The sequence below is a fragment of the Epinephelus moara genome, chromosome 24, assembly GCF_006386435.1.
Source record: "Epinephelus moara isolate mb chromosome 24, YSFRI_EMoa_1.0, whole genome shotgun sequence".
Lineage (NCBI taxonomy): Eukaryota > Metazoa > Chordata > Actinopteri > Perciformes > Serranidae > Epinephelus > Epinephelus moara.
The window spans coordinates 32,822,110-32,841,594 of NC_065529.1; the positions used below are offsets into that span (position 1 = coordinate 32,822,110).

General features: G+C 39.1%; 1 protein-coding gene across 1 annotated transcript; it reads left to right on the forward strand.

Moving 5' to 3' along the window:
- The first annotated feature begins 2,808 nt into the window (after positions 1-2,808).
- LOC126385993 (protein shisa-5-like) lies at positions 2,809-18,174 on the forward strand. Its single transcript, XM_050038062.1, has 5 exons — positions 2,809-2,966; positions 4,395-4,533; positions 5,002-5,153; positions 13,633-13,860; positions 15,333-18,174. Exons 1-5 carry the CDS (start codon positions 2,897-2,899, stop codon positions 15,500-15,502), a joined length of 759 nt encoding a protein of 252 aa, XP_049894019.1. The 5' UTR covers positions 2,809-2,896; the 3' UTR covers positions 15,503-18,174.
- Positions 18,175-19,485: the final 1,311 nt, after the last annotated feature.

Consider the following 19,485-nt stretch of genomic DNA (forward strand, 5'->3'; position numbering starts at 1 on the left):
GAAGTGCCTTCATAATGTCAGATTAGTAGGCGATGCAGCAAATCTCAGACTGCGTTTGTGATGTGCTCAGGAAGAAGCTTTTAATTGCTCAACCACAAATACAAAAGCCAGATGCACATCCGGCCTATTGATGGTTCGCAGTCTCTTGCAAACCACACATATCAGAGAATGTAACTCACACCAGCCACTTCAGATAAAAAATGTGATCGACTTCTGCATGAAGAGGGATACATGAGACAGTGAAAAACTAAGTTGTCTTACACTCACTATTTCCATAAATGTGATGTCAATCAGCAACATGTGTGCTCGTGGCTGGTAATCAGACTAAACTGCCATCTTATTTTCACCTTGTCATATTAAATTGATTAATCAATATTTTATTTCACTGTTGTTTCCTTTTTATTTATTTGGCATTTAACATTTTTTCTTGTTATAAATGTGTTCATTATTTTAAGTATACATTTATGTCATTTTCATTTCTGTCAATGTGGGTTTTCCAGTGCATTTTACACCTTGATGAAGACTCTCTAGTTGAAATACATTGGTTATCCACGTATTAATAAAGGATTTTTAACTACAGTCAGAGTGCCACGAATGCATTTTTGGACTGCCTGCCTATATGTACTTTTACACTGAGTGAGCTGGCCAGTCACTGTTTTTTTTTTTTTTTTATCTCTACAATTAAATAAAAACAGAAATTTAAGATTCTTCTTCTTCTTCTTCTTCTTCGCATCTGAGATGTAGTGGAATAGAAGCATACAGTAGCAAAAATTGGATAAACTCAGGTAAAATACAAGTATTAAATATGTAGGTTACTTAAACTAACAACAAAAAATAACGAGTGGAGTAGAAGTATACAGTTGCACAAAATGGCTAAAACCATGTGAAGTACAAGTATTAAATATCTAAGTTACTTAAATGAACAAAAATAAATAAATGAATAAAATAAAATAAAATAAAATATTCTTCTTCTTCTTCTCATTTTTATTATTATCATTATTATTATTATTATTATTATCACTGATAAAGTTGTCAAGAAAAATAATGAAGCGTAGAAAATTAGATATTTGTTTCTGAGATGTAGTGGAGTAGAGGTACATAGTTGCAAAAATGGATAAAGTCAAGTAAAATACAAGAATTAAATATGTAGGTTACTTAAACTAACAAAAAAAAGAATTAATTTCAACTATTGAACACTTGGAAAATAAATGCAAAAAGGTTATTAACTTACTACGAGCTGTGGCTTGTATTAATAAATTACCACCAGACTGGGGGGCAGATAAACAATCATTAATTGACATATATAGGGCAATTATGAGGTCAACAATAGACTATGGTCGTATAATATACGAAGCAGCAGCAAAGACATCATTACAAAAAGTAAACAGACTACAGAGACTACTGAGAATATGTTTAGGAGCTATTAGGTCAACACCCACTAATGCAGTGTTAGGAGAGACACCACTGGAGTTAAGAAGAGAAAAACTTGGATTTGCATATTGGATAAGACTAAAAGGGAGTGGGGAGGAAAACCTTACTGTGCTGATACTGCAGGATTGCTGGGAATATTCTAAATTCCAGAGGCAGGGGTTTGGGTGGTCAAGAGAAGAGAGACTGGTAGCATATGGAATGGAGACGTTAGAGTTCAGTAAAGCAATCTCAAACAGTAATATACCTCCTTGGCTCTTTCCAGAAGTAAATATAGACATCAGCATTTCTGGAACAGAAAAAAAGAATGGATAATGGATTAAGTGGGCATCAAATCAAGTTGTTACCTGAGAAATAGCTATCACAACTACATGAAAATATACATAGATGGGTCAAAAAATCAACAGGAACATGTGGGAATTGGTGTGTACAGCCCTGAGTATAATATATCAATTTCCAAAAGATTGACAGACCGAATATCAGTATATACAGCAGAAATGGTGGCAGTCATCATTGGGTTACAGCTGGTGGAAGAGGTCATACCAGATAGGGTGGTGGTATGCACAGATTCAATAGCCGTAGTGGAAAGTATTCAGTCAACATCATCCGGAAGAGAAGACTTACCCATTGGCATTTATCACAGTTTGTTCAGAATACACTGGGGTGGTACAGAAGTACAGTTCTGTTGGGTGCCAGCACACGTGAGTATAGCAGGGAATGAGTGTGCTGATAAATTAGCAAAAACAGCTCTGGGAAAGGAAATAACAGTGCCAGTTCCACTAGGAAAAGGAGAAGGGAAAGCAGTGATAAAGAAGAAGGGAATGGAAAGATGGCAGAAAAGGTGGAAGGAAGACCAGAAAGGACAGGGATACCACAAAATACAAAAGTCTATCATAATAAAGAACTATAAAGAAAGGAACAGAAGGGAGGAAAGAGTCATAACAAGACTCAGATTAGATCACACAGGACTAAATGGCACGCTGTATGTTACGGGGAAAAGGAATAGTAATAAATGTGAGAACTGTGGAGTAAAAGAAAATGCTGAACATGTTCTACTGTACTGTAACATGTATGAAATCGAATGAGAAAGACTGCAGGATAAAGTCAGAGAGGCAGGACGTGAGTGGAATTTGAGTGGGATACTGGGAACAGAGGGAGAGGGGGTTAAAACCACCAGGAAGGCACTTATTAATTTCTTAAAGGACACTAGGCTGATGAGTAGGATTTGAGAGACAGGCTGGATGACATGATGTTGCTCTTGCACAGTAAGTGGCGGTATGCACCTGGAAGTTGTTTGCGAGCCGCCAAAAATTGATAGAAGAAGAAGAAGAAGAAGAAGAATTCATTTCCATAGGAACACGGGCGGGGCTTCGCCTGAGTGACGTCATCACGGTGTATAGACGATCTTTGCGGCGGCAGCTCGGTTTAGACCAGTTTCCTGCCTGAATCCCGGAGTGCTGAAGTAGCCATGGCGTCAGGCCTGTCCTGTGTTGTTGTTTTGTCGGCGTTATGTGTGGTGCTGGCCCCGTCTGTGTCAGGTGAGTTTGAATTTTTATTTAACTCTAAACTGTCATTATTCCCGTCTCTCTTATTGTTTCATTTTCTGTGCGTTTTAACGTTGAACGTTAGCTCAGTGAACGTAGCCTGAACAGAATCCTGGGCGATGTCAGCCCCGCTGCAGAGAGCTGTTTGTTAAAGTTACCGATTGTTCAGAAACCATGACGTAAACTGTAACGTTAGCGTCTCTCAACTTTACGATACTAACGGGGAATCAACCGGATACCGTCCATCTTTATTATAAGATTTGAAGGCCAACACAACGACAGATATAAAACGTTAACGTGAAGGGATTGACTCAACTCGTCGTTGCCAGGGCTTTGCCATTTCCTAACGTTATTGTCTAACATTGTCTATTTCCATAATCTATTACAGTATTAATTAAGTATAAATTATGCCAGTTTATATAGATAAAGGTTGTCAACACATTACTGTGACTGGTAAAGCTGAATCGCCCCTTTATAGTAGTAGTTTCAACAGTAGCTGAACATTAAACCCTCATAAATGTAGTCTTATTTCTACAGTGCTGTTGTTTTATACTGCATTACTTTTTCATATCATAAAACTGGCAAGCTTGTTCATGTTTAAAGTAATAATTGGATTGTACAGCCGCAGCTAGGGCTTGATGATATGAAGAAAAACATATATCACAATATTTGTGACCAAATACCTCAAAATCGATATTGCAAGGATATTTGTGGGTTGACCATTGGTGTATTTATTAACACAGTGAGATGTTTGGCAAATAATCCTGAGTAATGTGGATATAATGACTAAAGGCAAATATTACAACAGCTAGAACAGTTTGATAAGTTCAGAAAATTACATCACTTACATGTCACAGCCTTAAAAACCAGGAGAAGACAACACTACGATGTTATGATACACACAATCTAAGACAATATCGAGACTGAAATCATGATATTAATAGAATTTAGATACATTGCCCAGCTCTAGCCACAACTAATGGTTATTCTCATGACCTATACGTTCCAGTGTCCCAGGGCTAGAGGCAACATATTTACTTTGCTTTTATTTTTCTTTGAAAACCAAAACATATTCAGTTCATTGAAATACAAGGAAAAACAGCAAATGGTCATTTCGGAGGAGATAAAGGTGGGGAATAATTGACATTTTTGCTTGAAAAGATCCCAAAACAATTAGTCATTTATAAAAAAAAAAGCTTCCTGTAAACCAACTGTAAAACCAATATATAAACTCCTTAAAATAGCAGTCATGCCTTTTTTGTAAGTGGTTGGAGGTATGCCTGAGTTTCATTAATATCTTGCCATGGTTTACTCCTATTTTACCCATCTGTGGCAGTTAATCAACACTACAGCTTTGTGGTAAGTGGTAACAAGGCTAACCCTTCCTGTCCCCCTCTGCTTCCTCTCTCTGCTCTGTTACAGCACTGAGCCGTGACTGTATGGCCTACGATTACACGCCATACCAAAAATGTTACACAGGATTTTGCTGTGGTTCCTGTCTGAGAAGATACTGCTGTCAGGATTCTTTCCTTCGTTTTTCTGAGGACAAACAAGAGAAATGGTATTCTATTTCATTTCTTTAATAAACGATAAAAAGCCTCTAACTACAGTTTCTCTTGTTCCCTGTGTAAACTCTGTACAGATGTGTCATTGCAGCCTGTTATGCAAAGATTATGCAGTGAAGCAACAGGAAGTAGTGTCTTCCTGTGCACGACCACCGGCGTGAAGCTAATGTGTGAACGTCTTTGCTGCTTGCGGCAGCAGAAGTCCCCCTTATACATCACAGATTCATGATGTTAACCAGCAGAGTAAACAGGGAAGGGGATTTCACAAACAGAGCAGTATTCTGTTTGTGATCATTGCCCAGGGAATTGTTGTGACAAATATTGTGTATTAATATTGTTTACCACCATTAGTTGTACAAGTGCTTGAAACATTATTCAACTTTCTCATCTACTGTTTTGAACCAGTAAGGTAATGGCAACATAAATATTGTTTTCCATGATTTTTTTCTTTGTTCCTCTTTTAGTGATGATAATGATGATGATACCTTTAGCTATCATTACACACCGCTGCCCATGGTCCTTGGTATTGGTGGCTTCATCACCATTTTGCTTATCTTCATCTGCTGCTGTGTTTGTCCCTGCTGCTGCCTGTACAAGATGTGCCGCAAGCCAAGACGTAAGTAGCCCTCCATTAGCAATTAAACATGTCTGTTGTCGGTGCTGATGCTTCTCAGATGAAGAACCAGTAGCTAGTTCTTTGGCCAAGAGTTGGTCTGCCTTTATATTTACAAGGGCCAATATTTCAGAAATTTAAACAGTCCGTGGCATGATCCATTAATTTGGCTGACTTAAATGTGGATGCAAACAGTTTTTTTTTTCAGTCTGTGAGGCACTTATGCTTCATTTTGTTGGATTTTTTTTTTCCTCTGTAGTCTCCATATTCGGTAGCCAACAGAAAACCCTTTGAAATAACCATGGGGAAATATTTGTACTTAAAAAAAAACCCAAATCAGCAAAGCCTCATCTTCCTCTTCCATTGAAGGGTGTAAGGAAGATTTATTTTGGCACAGCCTTACAATATGTGGACAAATCAGTGTTTCTGCTTAAGTAACTACCAGGCCACAAAAAGATTTTAAAGTTGTAATTGAGCTTTGTCAGTAATAAGGTGGCATGCGTTACTCACTAATCCATTGGGATTAGGCGATAACATGATACACAGGAAGTCAGTAAATGTTTTGCATTGTTCACTAATTCACAATCCTGATCAGTTCACGTCCGGGAACTACTTGAAAAGTTGAATACAGGTCAGCACAGAAGAGGTTTTTGATAAATAGTGACTTAAATAGGTGCGAAAGGAAAGTGAAAGAAAATCCAACAATGCCCTGAAGTCCTGAGAACAGATGTTCCCATCTGGTTATTTTAACCATAAACTCTATCATAATATCACAATATGAAATGACAGATTGCTGTAATATAGGAGTTTAGCCATAGTGCCCACTTTTATACTGGTAGTGATATGATGCACAGACATTGGTTCAGTCCTGTGTATTGAGATAAAGCTGCTACCATCCACATTTTTAATATGTATTTCTGATAATTGATTTTACTTTCTATATCATCAAAGTGTGACAAACTCAAAATATCAATCTGATTGTACAATTGCATTCATTCACTGACACTACTACCACTAACTCACGCCACCTGTTATGTAAAAAGACAACTATCAGTGTGTGCCACTACAGTATCATATCAATGTTCGCTGCATTTAGACTCAGGTGAGCCTAACCCTGCAAACATTTGTATCTAAACCCAACCTGACCGTTTTCCTTAAATACAATTTAAGATGTTAACTGATGGTTAAATCCTTTCAACAGTATTGTGAGAATCACATCCGCCCCATCTGACTGATGAGTCATTATTTAGTCCATTAAGTTGTTCTTCAATAACAAATAACTCTATAAATAGCCTATTAAGGCATAAATTTGACATTTAAGGTTAAAATACTGTCCCTTTATCATGTATAGTTCAGGTATTGTTAGGGATGTAACGATACCAGAAACTCACGATATGATATTATCACGATATTTATACAAGGGGAAAAAAAGAGAAAATTTATTGTTAAAAATAGCTATTTTATTCAAAAATAGTGCATGTACACTGTACAGCATGTTATTTTTAACTTGGAAGCGTATCATAAACAAATCAACACACAGCTGAACATGTGCTTTCATTTCCCCTCTATTACTGCTAGGTAGGCAGACATTAAAGTGCCATAACAAAGTCATGTCAATTAAAACTATAGTGACAGAATATGAAAATGGAAACATTCAGTATTTATTAACCTACTCTGAACAAAAGTAGTGTAGTACTATTACTAGAAAGTCATCTGAATGACATCAAATTATGAGGATAGTCTTAATATTCATCAAATATACAGAGCTTAGAACAATCAGACCCTGCAACAACAACAAAATTAACAAATTAGAAATAATGTAAACTCAATAACACACAATCCCTCACTCACAGATACACAGAGAGAGAGAGAGAGAGAGAGAGAGAGAGAGAGAGAGAGAGAGGTGGGTAGAGATGTGTGTAAAAGAAAACCAAAATAAATAAAGCCCAGCCATTTCCCTGGAAGTCATAGAAAAACTCAAAAACACACATTCACTCAGTTTGTTCACGCCAGGTTGACAATCTTGACATCAAGGAGACCCTAACACTTTCTCAGAACAGGAGATGAGGAGAGGAAAGCTCTGGTCCTGCGCTTTCATGTGATATGCGTGGCATTTCTGTGCGACCCTGCATTCGCGAGTAATCCATCCAAAAGTAATGTGTGTGCAAAGCTGTATGAAAGCTTTGTTATACATTATTTTAGTGTAACTTTATCATTTTTTTCGCTGTGAAAACATGGACTACGACATGGTCTTGTCGGAAAGCCACGATTCCGCTGTTTCACGTGATATGTGTGGCTTCTCGCTATGACGAACGGTCGCAGAGACAATCCACAGAGAAGAACAATCAATCTCCTTACTTTTATTCGCCGTTTCCTCCGGTCACACACTGGTCAGAGTCGGAGGCTGAGCTGCACGAGTCTGCTCTCACCTGCGCGCGCAGTTGCATGCAAAGGATTATGGGGAATGTAGTCGCACAGTCATATTACCGGCTCTGTAGGAGAACGCAGCTATATAACTACCTTGGCATTCCCACGACGGTATCGAGAATTTATTTTATCGCAACACCGCGAAATTCGATATATCGTTACATGCCTAGATATTGTGTATCTGAATGTTGTGGTGTTATGTCCATGTAAAAAGATTTTGCGTAGTTGTTTATCTTTCAAAGACCATGCATTATTAGCTTCAGTTGTAGTGTGAGTTCTTGCAAAATGCATTTTGGACCACCAAGCAAAAGACAGCAGTCAAGCTAGCTGTCATTAGCACCTGACCCCTAAGGAAAATGCCCATTGAAACGGCCCAGGATAAACACGTGACTACATCCGCTTTTCAAAAGAGTTTACACAGGTGCATATATGGAAATCAGACTAATAGGCTTATATTTATAGGATGTATGAAACATGTTACCTGTCATTATAGATAAGAAATAAATAAGAAATCCTTCTAAATTATGCTTGAAATTACTTTGATTGCTCTGATTTTGAGTGGCTAGGAAAAACACTGACAATGACTAATACATTTTAATTAAAGACATCTCTGACTACATACAGACTCAAAATCAAGCATTTTTTACTGTATCAATTTGAAGAATTGCCTAGATTTTCATCTTGAAATGGCTACCTTTTTTTTTTTTTTTTTTAAAAAGCTGTTGTTAACATTAGTAAACTCAGCTGTGTTCCCAGCTTTAACAGCAAACTTTAGACAACAGTTTTTTCAAGCTGCGTTAGATGTAAGACTTAATGTGTATCTTACTTATAAGCTATTATTAAATTAAAATGCGTACCATATCCCCAATTCTTCTGCGCCGCATTGCCTTGTGCCATTTGTAGTCTGATAAACAGGAAACTAATAAAAATCAGTTCCCTCATATCACTACGGGAGCACAGTTTCAATAGTTACACTGGTGGTTTTTATCTAGAGTAAGGTGGAAAAACAGTTGACACAGGTGGGCCTGTTGTCAATGTGTTTTTGTGTTCCTGCAACTCCAAAAATAGAAATCAGTGTGTGGTGGGCCACTGAAAGTAAATGAACGTATGGGAAACCCAGACAGGCTATTGAAGTTCTTGCACAAAACATAAATACTGTACGTCAACTTTTGTGTCAATTGTTATTTTTTGACGAGCCTTTTTAACATTTTTATGGCAGAAATAATGAATCACTTGATCAAAAAATAATTGGCCGATTGGTTGATAGTGAAAATATGCTTAGTTGCAGCCCTGGGGCATTTTCACTACATTTCTCTATCACACAAGCCCTGAGCATCGACCGGGTATCAGAATTTGTAGGTATTATTTAATACCAGAGCCAGTAACAACGGACCCTAACAGTCTGTTAACACATAGTTAAGTATTGTATTGACAGCAGGTGCTCATGTGCTGCTGCTTCTGCAACACATAGTTGCACATGTGTAAGTTTCCGGCACTAAACCAACGACCGTCAGACTGGTAGCTTCTCAACCTACTTTAAATGCAGTGTCTGATTTCTTGGGGTTTGTTCTAATGAAGAAGTCAGACTCTTAGTTTCCAGTGTGTCGGTGTACCAGCCTGTCTAGTCTTGAAAACTGAACATCAGGGGACTTATCTGAGGTCTGTCGGCCCACCCACCACATGACTTTCATTACTGCAGTGACTTGGTCTTACTAATAACACAGACACTGAGACGCAGAGCATTCCCCAAATCACTAGGATATGTGACACTGATGAGAGTTACAAAGAGGTGCTTTACTCAGTGAAGTAAACTCTGTCCAGAGCTGTGAAGTTCCTGATTTTTGTGTTTCCCATCATTCTGCGTGCCGTGCAGGTTTTCACTTGGCTTCTCAGTGATGTGCTGTGGTGAGGCGTGTATCCCACAGATTGATGACCCAGTAGAGTCATCCGGGATAATTACTGTTTAAAGCTTGTGCCAAACTTGAACACTACGTGTTGGAAAGATCACATCCTTACTTAATTTGCTCTGCTGTTTTACAAGCCAGGGCTTGTTCAGTGCCAGTGCTATGAATGAGGGCATAGATGGGATAAATATCAGCTTTGGGATGCCAAACGGTTTTTATTAAGGGTAAGCCCGATGATATTCTATATTTATATTATTGTCAGCAAATCTCATTAAAAGAGTGAAACCAACACCAACAATGAATTGATCACACTAACAAGTATCATTTGTGCAGCCAGAGCCGGATATATCTTATTCTTGTGTGATAAACACACATGCATGCACCAACAGCACTGCACAGAGCGACAACATTACCATGAATGGGGCACTGTCGTTTATTTTGAGCCAATACCATGTACACCTACATCCTGCAGCCATAAATACTCACGAATGCAACAAACCCAAGACTGAAAATAGTCCCTGACAAAAACAATATTTACTCCTGTTTGACTGTTTGCTAAAAACTGCAGTGCCCAGCTGTTAAAGGAAAATCTTAACCCTTTTTAAAGAAATGAAACTGTTTGCGTGTTAGCTGTTTTTAGAGATTTACATCTCAGTAGGAATCAATCGGCTTCGAGCTGCGCACCACAGACAGACTGGGATTAGTTGACGATACCAGAAATACAGAATATCACCACCCTCATTTTTTTAGATCATTATTTGATACTTTGTGTAGCTTTATTTACATCACTTACAATACAGTGATGCTCATCTTCACATCGTTTCCATTAAGATCAAAGTAAACAGTGAATATTATAGGTGTAAATAATAGCTGTCTCTGACGTGGATACATCACACACAAAATGTAGTACATGTTCTTGCCACAGAATTGTTGCTTCTGAACAGCAGACACTAAGTTGTAACTGCTGCAGGTGACGAAAAAGAAGTCGGAAACAAACTGTGTGAAAGCCCCCCATCATGTAGTGTGACTTCTTAGAAGTCTTCAGTTTACTTTAGTTTTATGACCTTCCAAACACTTCACAGGCTTTGCAACCAAACTTCTGTTTATTGCAGTTTCCTCAACATCCTGATCGTAAAAATGTAGTGAATTCTTTCTTGGCCGTTGTCCACCAAATTTTACTAAGAGTCTGAGTGACCTTGCAGAGAGACAAACAAAGACAGTGGGCTTCATGCATGAACATTTTTGTATCCTAAACTCCTCTTAAACTTCTCTTCTCTCTTGCTCTTAAGAGTGTTCGAGTTGGATTCACCAAATTCTCTCAATTTATTGTAAATCGCTCCCGATGCCCCTGAATTTGCCATATAATGTCACCTCTTCCACTTCATGCGTGGGCAAGTTTCATTTGCAAAGAGTAAAAACAAGAACTCCACACCGCAGAGTTTCAGGTCCTTTCTTATTCTAATATATGAATTGTAAAGCTGTCAACAGCGTCATGTCAGAGCACAGCTGTACTGGAACAGATATAAAAAGGGAACGGTTAAACATGAAATTAAATGTTTAAAAAAATGTTTTAAAGCAAAGTGTAAGATATGAGAGGTGATAAAGGGGCTTGTGACAGTCATGGAGATCTAACAAGAGAATTATAGTCCACAGAAGGTGTTGTTACACTGTCAGGTGGAGCAACAAAAATCATAAAATCTAAAAAACTAAAATCTAAATTGGCAAGCCATGATGATATTGATGTGGAGAACAGAAAATCAGTGTTGCATTAAGTTTGTCTTGGTTATATACTTTATTTACGCATGTTTCTGTATCTTATTTAAATTGCAAATTCATTCACATTAAGGCATCATGATTAAAGAGAGAGAAAAAGTGTGAGAAGATTGTTTGATGCTGAGGCAACCATACTGAGAGAAAGGAAAGGGAAAAACGTCAAGAGATACAAATATAAATTGGGCTGAATATGTTCGATATTTTCAGCTTTGGTGGTGAAGACAGACACCTTTACAGACCGTTTACAGTAGGAATGAACATAAACAGGGAAAACTTTGGCATGGGAATTTCCACGCCTTATTTTTTATGGGCTCTGTGCAATCTGAGACAGACAGCTTTCATCCTCTTTGCTCCATTACATCAGAGTGGATTTAGCTCCAGTCTCTTTGGCCCTCCAACTCAAGATATCTCCTCCTTTCTCTTCCCAGTGCTGGGACTGGATATCACTGATCTATTCATGTCCGCCCTTTAACCCGCTTCTCCAAATGAATTCCTTAAAAAAAATCCCCATGGTTTTGGAAAGCACCTGGGTTCTGTGTGTATTTTCTTTGGCACTTGACACACTTTTCTCAAACTTCGTGTCAGTGTGGTCTTCTTGGTCAGCTCATTCAGACTTTGCCATGCAGCGGCTCAGCTCTGGCAGACAGAGAGCAGTCGGCTAGAACAGCAGCAGGAATGTGGATTCCCCAGCCTTGGGCTGTTGCATTTTGGGATCACATCCAGGAATGTCAGAGCTCCACCTCGTGTGACTCATTGTTTCCACGACAACCACAGTCGGGAACACTCGAGACCATCCCACGTCATTTACAGGAAGTGGTCGGGATGACTCCCACTCTGTGAAGGGGAAAAAAAACCATGGTGGGGGAGTGACTGACACATCTCTCTGCCCTCGGGGTTTCTGCCCTCTTTCAGTTTCACTTACCTTACAGAGTGATGGGTTTACACTTAGAGTGGAAACATTAGGGTGGAGGTTTGGTTCTGTATTCATATACGCTTATATCAGTGTATCAGCTCTGTTCATCACCATCACCTTCTTAACTAGCGCTGTCCTTGTTGAATTCTTGTCTCATTTTATAAGAATATTTACTATAACTAAAAATATAGATAAATTATCTGTGTAACCTGAAAACATGCGTAGAAGATGGGCTTTCTTCAGTCCCGAGTACTGTCTTCAGGTCTTACTTTCAGTCTGCAAATGGCCTCAACAACTTCCACTGATAAGAGAGGGCAGACAGTATGCAGTCTGAGAGGCAAAGCCCAGAGCAAATAATGCCGAAAAAACACACACCGCTGCTCATCAAGTTTAATTTGTGTAACAAGGTAAAACTGAAACTGACTTAGATAACTGTGTAAACATTTTTTATTTACTCTTCTCTTGTCTAGATTGTGGCAGCTGAGCAGTCAGAGGAGATTTTACTAAATAAGTGAAACTGTGCTAAAACAGTGGTTTAAAAAAACACTGATTTTGTAAAGTTACCCTCTTGTTCACTCCACAGCTCCACCAGTTTCTCCTCCTTTTCCGAAAGTGAACCAAAACTTGTTCAGGTTCTTGTGCCTCCTTTGAGTCCTCTCCATGTTTTACTTTTACCTGGGTTGCTGCTTCCTGTTTTGTGCCGGAGTGCAGTTATTAGTTCTTGAGAATGTTTAAGTCATTAAACTTCAGTATATGCATGAGCCAAGACTAAAAACTTGTGATGATATTAAACATGTTTGATTTTGTTGGAGCGTCAAGACGAGAAAGAGATTACCTTGAGACAGCTCGGACAGAGTTTTATGACCACCTTGTACCAAACGATAAAGATCACAGGAGTGCGTACCAGATGAGCTAAAACTCTCTTGATTTTATCCCAAATGTATCTGACAGTGAAATCACTGGAAGTCATTTGGTGTAATGCCAGCTTTAGAGTCACTGCCCGGTTTGTACAGTTGTATAAATGCAGAAGTGATTGTCTAATTTAACTCTTGCTGCATATTTTGTGGTATGAAACTTCCCTTTTGTTTTAATGTTGTAATGTCTTGTTCTTACTGTTGTGTAAGTATCGTCCTTAGTCTGTGCCAATGTTGGTGGTTATGCCCCGAAAATAAATGATGGTTAACCAGGTGATTTATGATGTGTATATATAGGGCAGTTTTATGTTGCTGTTAGTGGGTACGTCAGCGCCAGTGGTCTCATTTACCATGTTAACCAACATATAATCATGATTTCCGGTTTCACCAAACAATCAGCTCAGACCACATGTGCTTTTATTGGTCAAAGCTAGTTTTACTTTATTTCCTTGTGTTTTCATTTCATCATTTCAACTGAAACTGTGATGTAACCTCCTGCCTAGCTCTTATTATCTGTATTTTTAATCTGTTTCTGTGTCGTTTGCTTACAGCTGTGATTGCTACCACCACCCACACCACAGTGGTCACCACCGCTCCTCAGCAGTACCCACAGCAGCCAACTGCAACACCTGGGCTGCCTCAGACCTACCAGGGAGGCCAGTATCAACCCTACCATCCCGTACCAGTGCAGCCGGGTTATGGACCCCAGCCCATGCAAACATCACCCTACCATGGACAACCGTATGTCCCAGGGCCGCCACCAACATATCAGGAAGCAAGTGAGTGTGAATTTGTTATAACAAGTCTCAAAATGAACACATTTAACAGTAACCACTCTGTCAACCACTATCAGAAAAGTGTGCATTCTTTTTTCAAAGTATAGTTGTAATTTGTCTAATTAAGACAAACTTGATTTGTCCTGAGAGGGGCAATTAGTTGTGCAGTGGTAAATATCCAGACAAACATACAAGAAGGCGATTCAATTTAACATATATTAGAAAAAAACAAAACAGAGTGAACAGATTAATCAAAAGGTTGGGTGGCCAAGTTGATATAACATTTTTCTGTTGGACTTCAGCAGTGAAGTGGCTCAGGGTGTGAAGGAGTGTTTGTATCAGTTGATTTTGGCCAGTGGGTGTTTGAAGGTGAGGTCTGAAACTCTAAGTGTAGAGGGTGGATGCTGTCAGACAAGATGGACTTCGTAGGGCTGTAATCAACCAAAGAAAATCTTGGTCCACTGAAATTCTACTTACTCTTCAGTCAGTCGATTGGTCGATGGGGGGAAAAAATCTGCACGGGTTATCTCTAGATCAGGGGTGTCAAACTCATTACAGTTCAGAACAGCCCAATTTGATCTCAAGTGGGCCAGACCACTGAAACCACTGCATTATAACCTATAAATATTAACCCCTACCCCAAATTTTTCTTTCATTCTGAAAACATTCATCCATTTACCCAACAAAGAAGAAAGAAAAAAATATGCAAATTCAACCGAATGTGTTAGTTTTTCCACTTTCACTCAGAGTACTACTCACTTTCATTACATGTGACTTTTTTTTCATAATTTTCCACTGAAGTTGAAGCTTTCTAAGAAGCGGGTTAAGTCACCCCCATGTTTTGTGAGTGCCTCAGCAGCAGGGTTCCACTAATATCGTTGCAAGACAGAAGTCTGATACAGAGTCTGTGAACTGAAGCTGCTGGTTGACAATATTTTGTCAATAATGTTCAGTATCTTTAAGCGTGAGCATAGAATGTACTTATTGTTATTTTGGAGAGCTGCATTCTGGTCAGAGTGGAAAAACCTCTTAGGCAGTATTTTACATGAAGAATCTGGTCACTGTTTAATTTTCTCTGGAAACCTCTCAGCCTTCACATGTGCATCAACATTAGGTGTGGAAAATCTGGCTGGATTGGACCCTTTGGCGGGCCGGTTCTGGTCCCTGGACCATTTTTCCCCCAGTAACAACCAGCAGACTATACAAAATAACTGCTCAACACTGGATAATGACACAGTACACTGTAGCTTTAAAAGAAAAAAAAACATTGTGCCATTTTGGTGCTTCAGAATAGCTGCAGTCGGAAGTGGAGGTGGAATATCCGCTGCTGGTTTAATGTTGGGTCATGTCTGGATTATGTAAAATAAGAAATGAAACATTTATGGTTACTCTGTGTGACAGATCTGAACATGTGGTTAGTGTCAAAGTATTTTCATCCCTCTCATCCTCATGCCATGTTGTCTTTCTGTCTGCAGCTGGTCCTGCTTACCCTCCCCAGCCGATGCCTTACAGCCAGGCTGCGTACGCCCCCGGCCAGCCAGCGTACCCTCTGCATCCTCCCGTCCAGCCGCAGCCCAACGCTCCACACACAGACTTCCTAGCCCAGCCAGCATACAACCCAGATTATGTTGCTCCGCCACCCTAGACCGGATAACGGACTACAGTGCCACGCTCTCAGCCACTTTAAACGTGCTGCAACATTTTTCAAACTTGGCAGAACTGGAATTGTGTAACCCGAATCAAAGATGAGAATCGTCTCCAGGTGCTTTGATCCACATGTTTTGGTGGTTAATTATGGGAGTGTTATGACACATTTGTAGTTGTGTTAGTGCATCTGTTTTGTCGAAGAGTTGCCAAGTGAAAATGTTGATACCTCTCAGCTCGTATTGCATGGACTCATGATATACAAGTGGTGAAACTGTTGTTGTTGTTTTTTTTAAGGATATATTTTTTAGTGTCTCCATCCTGGTCATCTTGACGAATTACACATGAAACCACTGAGTCTGATTTTAAAGAGTAGATGAAGTGCTTTACAGCATTTTCCAACCATCCAAACATGCCTCAACATCTCGCTCCCGGTCCCTGTAGACGCTGTGCACCCGCTGAACCTGCTTGGCCTTTTCAGTCCCTATCTGCAGTGATTGCAGTCAGACTCTGTGGTCTCGCCCATAATCTCCTTGCTTTCTGCCAGTTTATTTCAGACCGACCAAGTGCTTTTAATCTCTTTTTAATGTAATTTATAATGCTTATGTGTGTTACTTGGGAACAAATCAACTTCAGAGTGTGTAATAATTCTCAGTAGAGGATTTGTGATGGGAAGGGTGCATGTCATTATTAACTAACTATTATAGACTGCATAAAGGAAATGGACGTAGCCACTTGATGTTGCTAATGGGTTTGTGGACTACCATTTTTAGGCCTCGAGATTGGCACTTTGACTGTCGCCATCTTGTTTTATTTCTTCGAGCAAGAAGTGATCAGAATTGGACGACAGGGTAGAGCTGCGTCTATCCTGATTGACAGGTTGCAGTGACCACGACTTGTCAATCACAAGGTAGCCATGCCCTAAAGCATACCCGGCTTTATCGTCTATTTTACTTAAACAGGACTTTAAGTTACAAAATGAATGTCATACTTTATTGAAGAGGATGTGGAACTAGTGATTACGACCATAAACTCATCAGGAAAATGTTTACTGATGTAATAAATCAAGTGAGAAGTAGTGTCATTTTCTCATAGCCATGTATACAGTCAAAGTCAGTTCTTTTTTTAAAACCAGAGGCCATTAACAAGAATGCAGGTCTAAGGCACTTTTTAGATCCATAGGCTACGTCCACTTCTTTTGTACAGTCTATGGTTGACTAACGATGTACAGGACAAAGGCTCTTCCTCTAACCCTCCAGACAAAGGGAACGTTCATGTCAATTCAACAGAAACGCACATGAAAGTATTTTTGTGTCCATGTACAAGGGAGATTCCACATCATGTTTCTTAATTTCCTCCTTTGCTCAGGTCGTTTTCATTCAGTTTCCATCTTGCAACGCGTGTAACTGAGCTGAAATGCATCGGCAGCTTTGAATGAATTAACCAAAGGAAATTTCTTTTCAACTAACCAAACATCCACAAAAAATACAAATGTTATACTTACAGAATGCAAGAAACGATTGTGCCTTCTTAGCCACATTACTTTTTGCGTGTTATTTTTAACTGTTTAAAATCTTGTTTTCTAGTTATCCACGTGTGTTTGATTTGCCTGTTTCACTCAGTGTTGTGTTGCTTGTGCTTCACTGTCATAAAGACTGACATTCACTTCAACCTGCCACATTATTTTGCAGTAAGCTGCTTTTCAACCTTAGTTACAGCCCAAACTGTGCGTGTTATGAATTTTTAAAGGTCATTATATTCAGTATTGTGTTACTTGCCTTGTCACATCCTGTTTTTCTCTCTGGATATTGTCCTCACTTTTGCCTTCATTAGACTGAAACAGCGTAGCAGCCATGTTTGAATAAGTAGCCTGTCGCTGTTCCTTTTTTAAATCTAAACTCTAAACTGATATGCCTTCCCTGCTCTGCTCGGTCACTTCTGCTTCGTGCTGACTGGAATGACTTGAAAACAGTTTTGCTAAAGTGACCTTTTTTTCTCATGACCCAGCTGAGCTTGGAGAAGTACAGTCACAGCTCATGTGATGAGACATTGATCTTTTGAGCAACCCAGAGTTTTTAACTTCCTCTCTCCAGACTTTGGTTTGGGTCAAAGGGCACACAGTAGTACCTATTCCATTTCAGTGTCTCATTACATGTGAGTGTCACAGGTGCAGGTTTCAGAGTGATCTTCAGTCACATCTATGCAGTGGCTTATTTTATTTTACCAGCCGACACGAGAAACCACATGTCAGCTAACGAAAGACGTCTAATGTTCTCACGTCTTTGTAATTTGCAAAATAGTTAATTTGTGAGGAATGTGCATGTGTCCTGAGTGATTCGTCTGTACTTCCTATTTGCTTGCCTTTTTCTCTGCACTCTGTCTTTATAAATGTGTTTACCTGTGATTGTCCTTCGGCCAGTGTTGTTTCTTCAAGATGACTTTAGTTGGAGTGTTTTTATTTGTGTGTGCGTGCGTGTGTGTGGATAATAGCCATCTGTGTTCTGTGTGGACAGACAGCAGCAGAGATTTATTCTTGCTCCATCTGTGTTTCTCGTCCAAGAATAATTGTCATTGATGCTACTTTGAGATGTATGTACATTACTTTTATTTTGTTAAGAACCCACCACTTCCTCTGCAGAGTTCAATAAAATATATATTTTCTGTTTGCCCCAACCTTGGTTATTGGATTTTCAGAGTTGAAGGTGATAACTCAAAGTGCACTTGTGTGTGTGCTTAACAACTCATGCAAACGGCTAAAGGTCCAGTGTGCAGGATTTTGGATGTATTATCAGGAATTGAATATAATATTAGTATTTGTGTTTTCTTTAGTGTGTAATCACCTGAAATTAATAATCCTTTGTTACCTTAGAATAACTCTTAATGTCCATATATGGAGCAGGTCCTCCTCCACAGAGTCCGCCATGTTTCTATAGTAGCCCAGAACAGACAAACCAAATGCTGTCCCTAGATATGGCCATTCGTGTTACGGTGCCAGCCACTGTTGCACTACACATTTGGCACATGGGAGATATTAGTTAACTGCAAAATGCAACCTCACCACTAGATGCCACTAATCCCACACACTAGACCAGGTGTAAGCAACCTACAGCTCCATGTGGTTCTCACCTCTCCGGTGGCCCCGTTTAACTTTGACAAAAAATATATGGAAATGAGAAATGGATATGTATTTCTTAAAAAAAAAAAAAGAGGAAATGATTAAGTTTTACAGAGTAATACAACATTTGTCATGCGCCACCAGGGAACAAAAACATGTATTTTTATATAGAGGTAATGGTTATTATTATTCAAATTTTAATCATCATTTATTATTCTTGTAGGGTTAAAGTGATTCTTATATTCTCCAATTATATAAAAATGTGTATCTATACACCAAATAAAAAAATGTTTTAACATTTCGTCAACTAAATTGTGCGTCATTCAGTCTACGCTCTAGCTCCTTTTCCCTCTAAATTTTGCTGAACCATGACAGTGGTGGTTAGTTTTAGTCACCCTAGTGAGGCTACAGATTTCAAATCCGACAAAAGTTAAAGTCTTTGAGGAAAATAGAGAATTTAATAGTGTGTTGACAGATTTGTTTGCTTTTGCTGCAAATAATCATAAATAGCTGACTGCACAGTAGCCATCTTGTGGTAAGACAAATTGATGAATGCTCATTTAAACTTATGGAGACAGATTTTTTGGGCCAAAAATGACTCTTCTGATAGTAAAGGTAACCCCTAAACTACACCTTTATATTACTTCATAATTGAATACACAACAAGACCAAGACACAGAACATATATCAGTCTCATTTATAAAAGTCAAAATCACAAATTATTCTGTACAATGTACGGCACCTTCTGTCTTTAGCAGAGTTGGGTATCTTTAGACCCTCAGATAAGAACAACACTGAGCAGCCATACAAGTTCAGTGCCGAGGTGCTTTGACCTGCATGCTTATGTCAGCATTCGGATGTGCGCTCAA